This window comes from Brachycentrus maculatus, unplaced genomic scaffold (assembly GCF_059751285.1).
Source record: "Brachycentrus maculatus isolate JH-2025_06_01 unplaced genomic scaffold, ASM5975128v1 h1tg000105l, whole genome shotgun sequence".
NCBI lineage: Eukaryota > Metazoa > Arthropoda > Insecta > Trichoptera > Brachycentridae > Brachycentrus > Brachycentrus maculatus.
This window is the reverse complement of record NW_028280859.1, coordinates 2,338,263-2,354,624: the sequence shown is the minus strand read 5'-3', so window position 1 is coordinate 2,354,624 and position 16,362 is coordinate 2,338,263. Positions and strand designations below refer to the sequence as shown.

The 16,362-nt window shown below is 34.0% G+C and overlaps 2 protein-coding genes across 2 annotated transcripts in view; one reads left to right on the top strand and one right to left on the bottom strand.

The window, feature by feature from the left end:
- Cbp80 (Nuclear cap-binding protein subunit 1) overlaps positions 1–4,192 on the top strand; it is a 41,463-nt gene extending 37,271 nt beyond the window's left edge. Inside the window, exons 6-9 of the mRNA XM_088258975.1 lie at positions 20–263; positions 864–997; positions 2,268–2,456; positions 3,221–4,192. Of these exons, the coding sequence (XP_088115101.1) occupies positions 20–263; positions 864–997; positions 2,268–2,456; positions 3,221–3,334 (681 nt within the window). The 3' untranslated portion in view covers positions 3,335–4,192. The remainder of the gene's footprint in view (positions 1–19; positions 264–863; positions 998–2,267; positions 2,457–3,220) is intronic.
- On the bottom strand, positions 4,183–12,486 carry fbp (fructose-1,6-bisphosphatase). The gene is made up of 6 exons (XM_088258976.1): positions 12,137–12,486; positions 10,017–10,161; positions 8,308–8,414; positions 6,244–6,464; positions 5,152–5,330; positions 4,183–4,571 (listed from the first exon to the last, which is right to left on the bottom strand). The coding sequence occupies exons 1-6, from the start codon at positions 12,310–12,312 to the stop codon at positions 4,383–4,385; spliced, it is 1,017 nt and encodes a 338-aa protein (XP_088115102.1). The 5' UTR covers positions 12,313–12,486; the 3' UTR covers positions 4,183–4,382.
- Positions 12,487–16,362: the final 3,876 nt, after the last annotated feature.

Sequence of the window (16,362 nt, the reverse complement as noted above, 5' to 3'; positions counted from 1 at the left end):
AATGGAATGGCGTGCGTAGATCCTGGCAGAGTCCGAGGAGGCGCAGATCTGCATCCTGCGCAACATGTTTGAGCTGTGGAACACGCACCAGCAGATGATGGTGGTGCTGGTGGATAAGATGCTGAAGACGCAGATAGTGGACTGCTCCGCCGTGGCCACCTGGATCTTCTCCAAGGAGATGACGGGCGAGTTCACCAAGATGTACCTGTGGGAGATACTGCATCTCACCATCAAGAAGATGAACAAACACGTCACCAAACTGAGTAAGTCAAATTCATTGTGTTTATATTTGTATGGAAATTGTAGTACGCAGCTCGCAACAAGTAGCAACTCGCCACCAGTTGAGTCATAGGTGCCACGTCTGTCCCAACGCGCCGTCAGGCGGCGAATGAATGTTTTTTTTTTGCTTTATGGACTTTATTTTTAAAGAGAGAAAAAGGAAAATGCATTAAACTCTATCTTACGACCTGGCATACCATATTTTCAATGTTGCATGACCAAAAAAGGTTATAAATCCAAATTTTCCACTTATTTAAATTGCTTATAATAATAATACCCAATAGAATAGAGTATGTATTAGATTAGATCATTCATCTTTTTTTTGATCTTCAGTTTCATTAATTGATTTAACAATCACTTTGTGGTAATATCTATCCAATTTTAATTTGAGTTATTGTAAGCTATTTCTCAAAATCTATTGTGACACATGTTTTAATGCATTCCACATCATTTTCCAACACTGTTACCCAGTAAAATTTGAAATAAAATTTTAATCTTAATTCTACGGCAATTATGGTTTGTCATTGTAAACTGTGCAAATCGATGTACTAAATTGTGATTTTTTTCACCAATGTTTGCTTTAGGTGATGAGTTATCTGAAGCCCGAGAGAAGCTGGCTCGAGCGGAGTCCTCCAGCAGCGAGTCTGAAGATGATGCTTCTCAGCCCGCAACCAATAAGAAGAAAAAAGTAGAATCTGTTGACAAACCCACAGAGGAGGTGCTTTGAATACTTTTCTATTTTTTCCTTTGATCAATTCATATTTTACTTTATGTATTATATTTTAAATCAAACAGATTTTTTGAGTCTACTAAGTTGTATTTTATTGACAAAAACACATAAAAAATTAATATTGCGACAGTTGTTTCATTGATTTGATCTTCATATTCGTTTGAAAATGCCATAACTAGGCGAAAGAATTGTCACAATATAATTTTTTTATGTGTTTTTGTTAATAAAATACAACTTAGTAGACTCGAAAAAATTGTTTGATTTAAAAATTAATACATAAATTAAAATGGAGTTCTACAAATTAAACCCCAAAACAATAAATAAATCATATTTTACTGTTAATTGTTACCTTTCTGTCTTATTGTTACACCTCAATCTGACCAAATTTTGAAAGAACCTCTCGTCTCTTTGAAAAAAGTATCTCATTACATGGCACATGGAAAAATTGGTGACGTATTCCATATATATATATAGTTTAAAAAATAAATTAAATTTATTGAGAACTTGTAAAAGTAAAATTTTGCACAGTATTGTAAATGAGCAGTATTCATGTTTCACAAGCTAGTACGAGAATTGGTATGTAATCCCGAGTGGCCAATCATTGCTGCTATTCTCCTTTTCAAAAGAAGACATAGGAAAGTCAAAAGGCAATAAGTGATTTTCTGCTTCTGAAAATTGAAAATTAATGTCTGTGTATATTCCATACATGAGTTAATTTTGGATCTTTGCAAATTTTGGATGTTAACAAATTATTGTCAAGTAGTTTTTTCATCATCCCGACTCCAATTATACAGATAGTCTGCCACCCGACCCTCAGTATACTAATCACAATTTAATTCAAGTCAAACCCTTATCCGCACCCCAATGGTGTATAGGGCACTGCATTATATAAACACAGTGTTATCTTGATCGTTAACACACGAAGGAAAGGTGATCGGCCCTCCGCTTCAGGTACCAGTCCAGGGTAATACACATTGAATAAAAATTTATTAGTATTGAATAGATATTTATATTAATTCAATACTAATCACAAGTAACCGCAAACCTAATTCCCACCTTTACATTGTTTTGTGGCGTTTGTCGCGCTCTACCAAAAGTAAGCGAATGGATTGCTTATAAGCGTCTCCCGCTCACTACCAATAGTATGTAAAAGACGCTTCTTAGCATGTCCCGCAAACAATGTGTCAATCAATATTGTTGAATGATAACATTTGTATATTATTATGTTTGTTCTTATGCGATATAATTTTGTTGTCAGATGGTTGAGAGGATGGAGGAGAGACAAGAGGCCGCCCACGTGGACCAGAAGCGCTTGTTCCTCATCATCTTCCAGCGCTTCATCATGATCCTGTCGGAGCACCTGGTGCGCTGCGACACGGACGGAGTGGACTTCAACACCCACTGGTACCGGTGGACCGTCGGAAGGCTGCAGCAGGTCTTCTTGGCTGTGAGTATACCTATTTGCCCTGATGAATATATGATATGATACGAGAAAACAAATCTATGAGGCGAATATAGTATATATATATATATATATATATATATATATATATATATATATATATATATATATATATATATATAGAAAATAGTTGGCATGATCAGGTATGTCAAATACTTGAAAGCAGCCAAGTCAGGAGTCGAAATAATCAGCGGGTATATATGAATGTGTAAGAGGCAAGGAATGTTTGCAAAGACAGTGGTGTGGCATTCTATTCTCTCTGCCTACCCCTGCGGGATACGGCATGATGGTTGGTTAGTTTAGGTTTAGTTAAATGTGATATGTTTTGTTACATTTAATATTTGGAATTTGAAAATTATTTTCTATATACAATCACCATGGATCACATCTAGAAGACCAATGAAATTATGGATGCTGCAGAAAGAAAACCTGATTCGAAGGCATGCCCTAGGTGACATTTCCAATGATAGAAGGACCTACAATCTAAGGACGAGGAAAGGTGACCCCAACAGTCTACAAAGACGATAAGTTGGGATGGAGTCAGGAAGAAGATTCTCCATGTACAAATTGATGATTTGAAAGAGATTGATATTTTTGTTGATAAAATCTCTAAAGTAGCGAGTGAAATCGGCAATTTTACTTGATTTAAAAAAAATAACTTTTTTTAAATCGTTACAAAATTATAATTATCATTGTTGAGTTAGCAGCGTAGCGTATTAAGAAAATGACCCATGATTTTTCTTCCCCAGCATCACGAACAAGTCCAGAAGTACAGCAGCACTCTGGAGACTCTCCTCTTCACGCAAGACCTGGACCCGCACATCCTGGACGTGTTCCAACAGTTTGTTTCTCTCCGGTCTTAACATGTTCCCTAATTCCTATGCATAAGGACGCATTTGGAGGGCTTACAGTTCTCCCAACTTTAGATAGTTGGGCACGTCTTTTATTCACCAGAAGGAATATCAATCTATATTTCAATTTCGAAAGTAGACATATTTATTTGAACAAGGCATTTGAAGACTAGTATTGTTGGTTTTGAAGGTAAAACTTATAATGTATGGAAAAACGTTGACCCATTATTTTTTACTTTTCAAAAATTAATGAGTTTTTTCCATTTATATTATTATTTCTTTTTTTTTGTATCATTTGAAACACGAGTTTTACCTCAGAACAAATAATATTAGGTATTATATTTAGATACAATGTACCAAATCAAAATACTACTTGGTATTATAGTTAATATGCATATGAAGATATCTTCTTAGTGCGGAAGTGTTAAATGTGAAACTATATCAGACAAATATTATCTCTGGCCTACTCTAGGGGGCGTTTGTGCACTACACGGAATTTTACCATCCGGGACGTCATTTAGCATATAAAATGGATGATTGGCTTGTGCTTTTGTCCATATTTCTTCGGATCAGTGCTTTTGATCGATGAGTGAACACGTTGCACGTAAATTCGATCACGCTAAATTGTCGTAGTCGCTTTCATTTTTCAAAACCGGACTGCTGGATGGTAAAATTCCGTGTAGTGCACAAGCGGCTTAAGGGTGAAACAGCGTGTTTGTTTTTTATTTAGTTTTTCTATAATATCAAGCAGTATTTATCTAAATATATTACAATAGTGTTTCATGAAAAATTATCCTGTATTATTAATGTGCCGTATTTATAGTTTTATTTTGTATGAAATTTTTTAAATAAAATTTTACTTTTATTAGTTTTTTTATTTTATTTTTGATAATATAAAATATGTAAATATAGAAACAAACTTAACCTTCATTTAGTCGCATTTTGATCACATATTTGAGAAGATATCTGACATTTAATGTCTGAAAGGTGTGGTCGCGTTACTAAATGAAGGTTGAACAAAAATATATTATGGCAGTAACGCGGCTTCATGAGTGGCTTCTCATTTGGAATGCTTCTTGATGACACTTAAGACATCTTCCACATCCTTCTTGGATCCCAGGAATATGGGTGCCCTCTGATGGATGGATTCGGGAACAATATCTAAGATGGGAATTTGGCCATTAGTCGCCAGCCCTCCGGCTTGTGACACTAAGAAAGCCATCGGTATGCACTCGTATAGTAAACGAAGCTGAAACAGAAAATAAATATATGACACTTCTGATGAATTATCAAATATTTTACTGATTTTTTTTTAAATCACTCATTTTCTATATACAATTGTAATAAAATAATATTACTTTTTGACAAAATAATTTAAGCAGTAAATTAAATTAATTATTATTTTTTAAGTGAAAGTTTTTTAGGCAAAGTGAAAAGTAAAAAGTGAAACATTTAAATGTACGCTTGTAATATTCTTGTATGAAACTCGGATAACTTATCACATTGCAATGTTTACTATAAATTTCAACAGATGTGAAATTTTATTTATTTATTATAACCATTTTCTAATCCTGAAATAATAAAATCATCAACAAATGCAAGAGAGCAATCTATAAAATCAGCTGTTTTTATAATTCTAAAAGATTCACTTCTAATGCGTAAGTCTCACACATATTTTTTAAAAACTGTTTTTAGATTTTTTACTTGTATTTTTTATGGAACTATGGATTTTTTTTTTATTTTAAAAAAACTAGGTGAACTTAAAGATCCTAATAAATAATTGCCTCAAAAGTGATTTCCTCCACATATAATGAAAGTATTATCAATACCTTTCCCTTGGGAGAGTCCTTTGTAGCGGGATATAAGAAGATGCCTCCGTACTTAATGGTCCTGTGCACATCGGCCACCATGGATCCCACGTAGCGAGCTCCGTAAGGCTTTCCCACAGCCGGATCCTTCTTGGAGTCCACATACTCTCGAATGGCCGGGTCCCAGATGTGAGTGTAGCCTGAAATCCATTTCAATATCTTACAGTAGAGTCTTGATTATCCGACCTGAACCGGTAGCAGCAAGGTCGGATAACAAGGAAAATGATAAAAACAAAATTGAAAATGTGATAATTTTATTTGCATATCGAAAACATTTCAAATATGTACATGTAACATAACTGAATATAACAAACTAAAACATTAAAATGCGCAACACGTCCTCTCAGCAAAAGAACTACATAAGCACTGAGGACTGTCAGCTGGTGCGCGAATATTATGTATTATATGAATATTAAGTGTCAAAAATGAAGACTCTAAGGAGCATATCTGGCAAGAGTCTACGTTACAGAATAAGGAACACCAGGATAAGAGAAATATGCGAGATTGAAGATGTTTTTTTAATTTATGTATTAAATGTTAAATCAAACACTGATTTTTGAGTCTACTAAGCTGTATTTTATTGTTGAAAAAATACATAAAAATAAATTTTATGACAGTTGTTTCGCCTAGTTATGGCATTTTCGAACAAATGTCACATTTTCAGACATTTGTTTGAAAATGCTATAACTAGGCGAAACAATTGTCCCAAAATTGATTTTTACATGTTTTCTAACAATAAAATACAACTTAGTAGATTAAAAAAATCAGTGTTTGATTTAACATTCAATACATAAATTAAAATGGAGTTCTACAAATTAAACGCCAAATCTATAAATAAATTGAAGATATCGTTAGGTGGGGAAGACAACGGTATGTGCTGTGAGGAGAATGGAACCATCCAGACTCCCCCATACTGTACACCACGCCAAACACACGGTAGACAACTCCCGGGCAGACCACCAAAGAGATGGATTGATAGTTGGGAATCAACATCGCAGGAGGCTAAACATCTTAGACAAGGCCTTGTGGCCTACTCAAAGAAGAATAAATTACCTTCATTAATGGAGTAAATCTTCCCTCTTTCCGGTATGGTCATGTTGGGGTCCGTCAGTACAAACTCGCCAATGGCGGGATCGTACATGAAACCATTAACACCGTCTCCGAGAGAGAGGACCACCATAGTGGCCGATCCGTACAGAGCATAGCCAGCGGCCACCAGGTTCCTACCGGGCTGTAACGCATCCGACAGTTGGGGATCACCAGGTGTCGTTTTTCTAAAACAAATCCATCATCTCTCAATAAAAAAGAAACTAAGCGTCACAATATTTTGAGTATGTTGTACAGTGTTTACAGTGAAACCTCACATAATTCATTACGGAATCTTACTTGTTGCTAAGCAATTTTTTTTTTGTTTTGACAGGCGCAGAAGTCTAGGCTCACAAGTGAATGTCGTGAAAAGGGGACTTGTCCTTTCTCTACAACTCGTTGTGTGAAATGTCGCACGTTATGCGAATTCCTCATTATGAGAGGTTCCACTGTATTTGTTTGTACAACTTCTGAAAAATCAAGTGGTATGGATGTTCAAAAACACGGGCAGGATGTTGAACAGTACACAAGTTTATAAGTTATCATTTAAACCAGTCGATGACTGGTTGTAAACTTTGTTAATGCCCTACGACATTCATATTCCCTTCCCATAAAATTGCTCCGTCTCTGATATATCTATTATAAAAATTTACAATAAAATAAAATAAATATGGCGTTGTTTTGCTAATTAGCATGACACAAATATTTGATTTTGATGTACAAACATTTCAGAAAAAGTTTAATATCATTTAGATTTTTTTTAACACACTAAGGACAGGTGTTTTTTACGCCTGCAGACCGCTGGCGACGGGATTTGATAATTGTGGATATAGAGTTTAGACCTTGACAAAGATGTTGGTACATTATATTCCTATAAAAACATTAAATAAATCCTTTTATTCTGAATTCCGGCGCAGAAGGTAAAAATATCCTTCCCGTCTTTAAGCATCAATCCACCGAATGGGTAGAAATACCTTTCCCGTCGTTAGTGTATTAATAAAATTTGAAGAGGTTTAGTATTTTAAGTAGTTTTAAATTAAAAAGAAGAGAAAATAAACAAGTAAGAAATCTATAAATAAAGAAGAAAAAATCTTGTAATATGTACTGCCAATAATTTTGTTGGGAAATAAATATATTTTTTGATAAGACTCGAGTGCTTGCAAATAAGTTGTAATGTCAAATTAAAGTGGATGATGCAAACAGAGCACTGTGACAATAATAAGAATAATTTGATGATAAGACATTTAGAAATATAATTGATGTATTTATCACTTCACTGTAACAATGATTAGCGTGAAATTTGTATGTAAATTATTACAGTAAATATTTTCCGTGGCTTTCTTACTGATAACAAAATTATCATCTCGCCCCCTGTGACTTGTACTGATAAAATACGTGAAAAACAAAGTTTCGTTCCTAAAAATATGAAGATGAATATAAATATACAAAAAAAAAACTTTATAAAAAAAAAATTAAGTTAAAACATTACAAAAAAATATAATTTATTGCACATAATAAAATGAATAAGAATTATGTGCTTTTCAGTAAACTTTAATAAAATTGAAGAACAAAAAAGTTATTGGAAAAATATATTTGACTCATAGCTAGCATTTAAAAAAAACTTATTATACGGGACATAATCCAAAATATTTTTGAGTTTTATTCTATATTTATTTTACGTAGAAAAATAAATGAGAAATTATTTATGATTTAAGGGGATAATAAAACAAAATCTCTCCTTTGTAGAGATGTGTAAAATGGGTAACTTTTTTCACATTTTGAGTGTATCTAAATCTTTGTTCACAAATTTTGGGTTAGTCTCCACTTGGAAGCTATTTACGATGAGATTCTTCCTCATCTATGCTGAGATATCAATGTTACCTTTTGATATCCGACTGGAATGATATTCATTTCTTTTTCTCGGATTAAATTTCAAATTATAAGAACAAAATATTGTGTTATCTTCTCTCTGCCGAGAATAGAACGATGATTACTTAGTTTGTGTCTTTTAAATATATTTTTTATACACACCTATAAATTCCAAAGATGGATCCTATTGAAACCAAGCAGTCAATATTTGAAGAACCGTCCAGCGGATCAAAACACACTATGTACTTTCCGTGTTTTTCAGTTTCTACCTGTTGAGTAAACAGTCTCATTTAAATACAAGCGTAGTTAATGCAGGTACACAGCAAAGTGTAAGCTTTCAGGTATGTACAAATTTATTTCGTTATCTTATTTACATATCATATATACACCAGTATAGGCCGCTTATTGGGGGTGTGTCTTGGAGAATAATGATAAGAATACATACTATTGTGAAAAACTGTTTTATTTGATAGAATTTTATCGTTAATGTGAAGCAATTAAAAGATACATTTCTATCTGAGTTGTGGACCCGGGGTTGGTGTCGCAGACTTTGAGTTAAAGGCTCTAGGTTCGACTCACACTCTACCTCAACTCAATTCCTATTTTCAAACACAAGCCGCTCAGGCTTACTTGAAAATGGTATTGATCGGAACATTTGTGTGTATTTATTTATTTATTGAACGACTAATGCCTTTAACATAATACATATATACAATATCTAATATAAAAATAATAAAAGACACAGTGCCCTTTATAAGACAAAGTGCCCTATGCACCATTGGGGTGCGGATAAGGGTTTTATTATTTTTATTATTAATATAAAAATACACTAATGAATACACTAATAAACAAAAAGTCTTAAACATAAAATAATAATAAAATAACAAATAGTAAGCACTGGTAAATACACGTCTCCTTCACACACTATCAGCGAGCAGCGAGAGAGAGAGTGAAACACATCGTTTAAAATTAATCCATTATAGCATGGAGAAGAAATGCCGAGAAAGTATAATAAGAATACATATATTCATTTTTATACATAAAAAAAATATATTATCAAATTAAACTTTTTTCCTGATATTTCTTGGTGGAACTGCATTTTATAAGAATAAAACGGCAACTGAATGTTTTATTTATTTATTTTTTATTTATTTCACTAGCAACCGGGTTTCGTTGTTACCAACATCGTCAGACCAGTATAATGTGTCAGTAATGAGGAAAACCTCGGCGATGATTTTGCGGACAATATAGAAATCTGGAATATGTCACTTCCTAACTATAAAGCAATAATTATTACAATAATTCAGGCTAGTGCAAAATTCCTTATTTTATATGTTCATCCTTGTTTAGATAAGTAATCTTTGAATTAATAATATACTTAAAATGAGAAAACATATTATTTTATCATATTATTTTATTCAACATGTAATATATGTCCGCCTCCGTAGTGTCAATCATTGTTAGCATGCTGGGCTACCGTACTGGAGGTCCCTGGTTCGATTCCCAGGGGGGGGTCATATAAATAAAAGTGATTTTTTCACTATAATATTTTTTCAATATTACCCTGGACTGGTAGCTGAAGCGGAGGGCTGATCACATTTCCTTCATGGGTTAGCGATCAAGATAACACTGCGTTAATATGCAGGGCCCTATGCACTATTGGGCGCAGATAAGGGTTACCTAACCCTTATCCGCACCCCAATGGTGTATGCACTGCATCATATAAACGCATGATCGTAAACACATGAAAGAAAGGTGATCAGCCCTCCGTTTCAGGTACCAGTCCAGGGTAATATTGAGTGTGAAAAAATCACTTATATTTATAAAGGTTAGAAGGAAGAATATATTATGTACAAATTAGATCAACTTACCTCAATGACGTTATCATTTTCTTCGGAAACTAATAAACACGTGGCAAAGGATGACTTGAGCATGTTGATGAATAGATCGTTGGATAAAACATCCAGCTTCTTGACTTCTTCTCCTTGGACATTAGTTTCTCCGGATATGCCATGTCTGGAAATTAACTTCTTTCAATATATATATTTTTTTTTAAGGAATAACCCGCAAAGCTTCTATTTTAGATGCTTGTCTGCAGGTAGGATAGTAAGGAAAGGGAAGGTAATGTGAAAAATACATTACAAATACCAATTTAAAAAGACCAATTGAAAATAAATCTTTCTTGAATTCATTTTGCAATTGGCGGGAATCGAACCCGCGACGCCAGTTTCGCAGTCGAGCGTCTACCCAACTACGCCACGGCCCCTATAAATTAATAGAATAAATAAAATAGAAATATTTGTGTTTTTATTATTTTTCACAAATATTTCAATTTCATACTATTTTCTGTGAGCCAAGCGGCGCATTATTAGAAATAGATATCAAATTGTGGTAGAGGGGGTTCGAACCGAGAAACTCTGACATATGAGTCCGCGACACTAATCACGGGAGTACAACCCAACCAATTGAATTTAACAAAATGTTTTGTATGGAAGGATATTTCATAGTATATCATCAAGATATTTTTTTCAAGTCAAGTTCACGTCTTATTTATAAATCTCTATTCACACCCAGATGGCGCATATGGTACCGTACTGTATAGATATACTGTTAACATAATCGCTAATTAATCGCCAAGGTAAGATCAATTCTGTACTCCAGATTCTTGGAAGAGGCAGCATATTTTTAATGGGATGCAGATGACGTAACGGAAGTAGTTCAGGGTGAAGGAAATTACTGCTATATGGGAAACAAAATGAAGCAGAAATATTAGGTACTATAAATAAGAGAGAAAAATGGAAAAACTTGGCACAATCAGGTATGCCAAATACTTCAAAATACTTCAAAATATTACAAAAATACAAAAAAATTAAAGAAAGCGGTCAGGTTAGGAGTCCAAACAATCGGCGGGTGTGTATGAGGAGATGCATGAGCGTGGAAGAGGCGAGGAATGTTTGCAAAGACAGAGTGGTGTGGCATTCTATTCTCTCTGCCTACCCCTGCGGAAGCGGCGTGATGGTAAGTTAGTTAGAAAAAGGAGAGCAATGGCCAAGGAACTCTAGGTTGCATATCATGACTAAATAAAGGTTTGTCAGTAGTTTTTTTATTACTTTTGCTCTGTCTCTTAGTTTTCTACAACAGGAAGTTTTTTTATTCTAACCCTTATCTGCAACCAATGGTGCATAGACCACTGCATAGTATTGAGGCAGTGTTATCTTGATCGCTACTCAGATGAAGGCAAGGTGATCACTTCTGCGCTTCAGGGACTAGTCTAGGGCAATATTAAATAAATATTAGAGTGTAAAATCACTTATATTTATTTTCACCCCCCCTGGGAATCGAACCCAGGACCTCCAGCACGGTAGCTAAACATGCTCACAATAGGCAGTAAAAACATAAAATACATCGGGTAAAAATAATGGCAAATAAACAAACAAAAACCAGTTCTATGACTACTTTTCAACGGCAGCCTTGGGTGCATAATATTAAAACAGGTAGAAATATTCAGAAACTCATTTTAAAGTTCACACAATATTGTAAACATATTGTCTCGTTAGTAATCCTACAAATAAAAGTTGATTACCTTGGAGAGACAATCAACCTACATCCACCCATCAGATTTTTAACAAACATTTGATCATTTCGAGGGTAATGTATTATTTATTTTAAAATAATAAAAACAAAGATAGTATTCAATGATTCCTAATTTATGCTTCATATTGTTTTTAAATCTGAATTTCATTAATTTGATAAAAATATATACATACATATATACATTTACAAATACATTTTTTTGTTGCGGAAGCCCATCTGGACAGCCTTGTCAGTAGAGTTCTTTTTACATTTTTTTATTATATTTTATTTCAACATAATATTTAGCAACAAAAAAAAGTAATTTATAATTTTTACAATATTAACTCTCGATCAGTTTTATTTTGTTAAATTGATTATGTGCAAATTAAAGAGTAATGAGCACTTTGTATTTACTCACAAGCTTGCAATTCCTGCCTTCCGTACGGCTGATTGAATTGCCTTAACAGCGGTTTGAATAGAGTTTAGGAGCTGACTTAGGTCACCAGTCGCGTTTGGGGCTTTTCTTTGATTTGCCAAAACAAATCTAGTTAATGTCATGCAGTTTGAATCGAAAGCTGGGCCGCTCTGCGTCATTTTTATTGAAGAATAATGAATAAACGTATATCCAACACAATTAGAAACTCCGCTAGTTGCCGGCCTTCAATGACACCTGTTTATTGGCACAAACACAATTGGATCGCGACGTCAGCACTCCCGCGAGTGTACGGTGTAATATGATGCGTTTAGTTTTGAAGTCTAAAACTAGATATCAGCTGAATTCCAAATCAAAACTAGCGCCGTTATTATCAACGAAAGATAACAAAACTGACAATAAAAAATGTGCGCACGCACACATAAAACCACAGACAATATAATAAAAAATTATATATATATCTGATAATAGACAAAAAAATGGAGGCGAATGAAAAATACGTAAAAACGATACAAATATTTATTACCAAATTGGTGAAATCAATTTCACCAATCTGGTAGTCTTGAATTTTGTACCTTAAATAGCATAGTTTAATTTCATATTATTTCGAGAAATAAAAATACTTTGTGTTCTGATCCACTTACATTTTTATTAACCAACTAGTTTCGGCAACAACCTGTTGCCCTCTTCAGGGTTACATTTATTACTAAATATATATATATATATATATAAAGAAACAGTGTACAAGTTGTTGGGTTTCAAAAGGGTAGGGGTGGGGGTAATGGTGTTTTAAGGAGGGGTAAGAGCAAGGAAGGGGATTACTCTGTTTAGGTTGGGTTTGATTTTATGGGAAAAATATTAAAAATTTGACTAACGTTTATTTGGTTATTAATTATATTTAATTTTTGTTTAACCGCTTTTTTTATTTCTAACACCTCTAAATTATTAATTTGACTAGTTCTGTTATTACAATGCAAAATTTCTATCCCATCTTCAAAATTGAACGAATGATTATTAGATAAGATGTGGTCCGCGAATTCCGAAAAATTGTTATTATTAAGACATCTCTGAGATGTTTGTTGTGTTCTCATCTAATTGCTAAAAAACATTCAAACACTATTGAAGGTATTGCACTGTATTTTATTTCTTGAAATATGTTTTCATTGTTTGTGAACCATAAATAAATAAAATAAAATTAAATTAAAAAAAGGCATTTCACTTCCTGAGTAAAATCAAGAATTAAAATCATACACCTAAGTAACTTCACTGCTAACATAGAATCAATGAAATGTATAAACTCATGCCTCTAGCGAATGTTTTTGCCTAGAATTTTCACTCATGAATTATATGAAATTATAGTAACTTTAAACATAAAGAGTAAATCCATTCACGAGTAGGCATAGGCTATAAAACTTAAAAATTTGAAGCCTGAGTAGGGTCATGATAAGTGGTGTTGCATAAGGCGTAGCTAAATTTTAGAGTCACTAACACGTTAGGTAATTAAAAAAAAATCCTTAACTTTTTTCAATGATAATGATTCTGTTTGTAACATCTATATTATTATTATATGTGCAATGAAATAATATAGCAAATTTAAATACCAGCGAATTTAACAACAACTAAAAATCGGCTGCACGTTCATACTTTGCAACTGATTTTTTTACTTACATCCAATGGTTTTCGCAGAAGTCAGCGGTCTTGGGAGGTCAACTAAAAACTGGTTAAATCTTGTTTAAACTTAACTTTTACCTTATTTTAAATGACGACAACATAAAAATGGGCCAATGGGGGAAGAAAGTGCACAAATTTAGGGACCTTCTATAGAAATATATAGTATGTATACATACCGCATAAAAAACACAGTACAGTCCTGGCCAAATGTGTTAGGCACCCCCTACAGAATTACTTTATTAAATACTGCAATTCTTACAATCCTTGTATTTTGATGGATTTTATCCGCTAATTACTACATGCTATCCTGGCCTACTACACTTAGGGGCATGGTTAATTTAAAAATGCTAATTTAAAACACTTTTCACGGGTCTGTTCTATATTTGAAACGTTGTTCTCCAGTTTTTATAATCAGTAAAAAAGAGTAATTTCTTCTATACTTTTCATTTAAGCCTTCATTATTTTATATTAGAATATCAAGAAAGAGGGAATTTGAGTGATACTGAACGGTCTCAAATAATTTTGTTGAATTCAGAAGGGTTAACCCAGGTTGAAATAGCTAAAAAAAATTAAATACTCCCGGTATGCGGTCCAAGCAACAATTAAATCATTTTTTAAATCTGGTTCTTATAAAAACTGCTGAGCCGGAAAGTGAATGCAACGTAAAAATTGACACTCACCGTGAAAAGACGTCTTCAGAAATCTGGATTGCGAGGCTGCAAAGCGAGGAAGAAACCATGATTGACTTAGACCGTTGGTCTTCAATGCTGTGCCTCAATTCATGATGGGAGTGCCAATATATTCCCACATTTCTCAGCACCTAAGAGAACTTCAGTGGTTGAAACGCCCAGAATGTCTTTATTGCTGTTTCTTGACTCATAATGAGAGTAGGTACCAATATAGTCCCACATTTCTCAGCACCTAAGAGAACTTCACTGGTGAAAGTGTCCAGAAAGCCTTCAATGCTGTGTCTTGACTCATCATGATAGTAGGTACCAATATATTCCCACATTTCTCAGCACCTAAGAGAACTTCACTGGTGGAAGTGTCCAGAAAGCCTTCAATGCTGTGTCTTGACTCATCATGATAGTAGGTACCAATATATTCCCACATTTCTCAGCACCTAAGAGAACTTCACTGGTGGAAGTGTCCAGAAAGCCTTCAATGCTGTGTCTTGACTCATCATGATAGTAGGTACCAATATATTCCCACATTTCTCAGCACCTAAGAGAACTTCACTGGTGGAAGTGTCCAGAAAGCCTTCAATGCTGTGTCTTGACTCATCATGATAGTAGGTACCAATATATTCCCACATTTCTCAGCACCTAAGAGAACTTCACTGGTGGAAGTGTCCAGAAAGTCTTTAATGTGTGTCTGTGTCTTGACTCATAATGAAAGTAGGTACCAATATATTCCCACATTTCTCAGAAACAAAGAGAACTTCACTGGTGGAAGTGTCCAGAAAGCCTTCAATGCTGTGTCTTGACTCATCATGAGAGTAGGTACCAATATATTCTCACATTTCTCAGCACCTAAGAGAACTTCACTGGTGGAAGTGTCCAGAAAGTCTTCAATGCTGTGTCTTGACTCATAATGAGAGCAGGTACCAATATATTCCCACATTTCTCAGAACCAAAGAGAACTTCACTGGTTGAAGTGTCCAGAAAGGATTAATTTTAAACATAGCCCAACAATGTTTAAGGCACTTGGTAATACAATACCCGCGTATATTTTTGTGCTCTGTATTTGTATCTTAGAAAACAAGGTTAGTTCGATTACAATAAATAAAATTTGTTAAATATACTCATATACATATTCGATTCAATTATCCCCACCCAATGGTACATAGGGCACTGCAACATTGTCGCAGTTTTATCTTGATCGTCATTTACATGAAGGGAAGGTGATCAATCCTGGCACAAGTCTAGGGTAATATTAAATAAATGTTATAGTGAAAAAATCAATAATATTTATTTTGACCCCCCTGGGAATTGAACCCGGGGCCTCTACATGGTAGTTAAATGCGCTAACCATTACACTACGGAGGCCGCCAAAATTTAATATTATTTATAATAAATTCAAACAATAATAAATAAATATTTAAAAATAATAATAGAGTTAAAAACATAAGTTTAATTTGCACAAATAAATGAAGTAACATGGTCCAATATTTTCCAACAAATCGAAAACAGGCTAGTATGAACTGTTTGGATTGGTGGCCAACATGAAAGAGTAAGACAGATATAGGGAGTGGGATCAGGAAAATAATTGATGGGGAAAGGGTTAAGGGTAGTTTGATGGATGATGAAGGTTCCAAGGAACATGGGCGTTTATTAAAGACTTCAGTAGGGTTGTGGTGAAGAATTTACTAAAGAATGCTGTGTTACAACGAGGAATAAAAAGAGTCTCTGCTTAATAAACGGTTTCCTCATTGCAACAAAGATGGCTGTTGTGAAATCACATATACCATATCAAGAGATTGATCAATATATCAGTTTATACCATTTTGAGTGTGTCCAAATACTTGTTCACAAAATCTG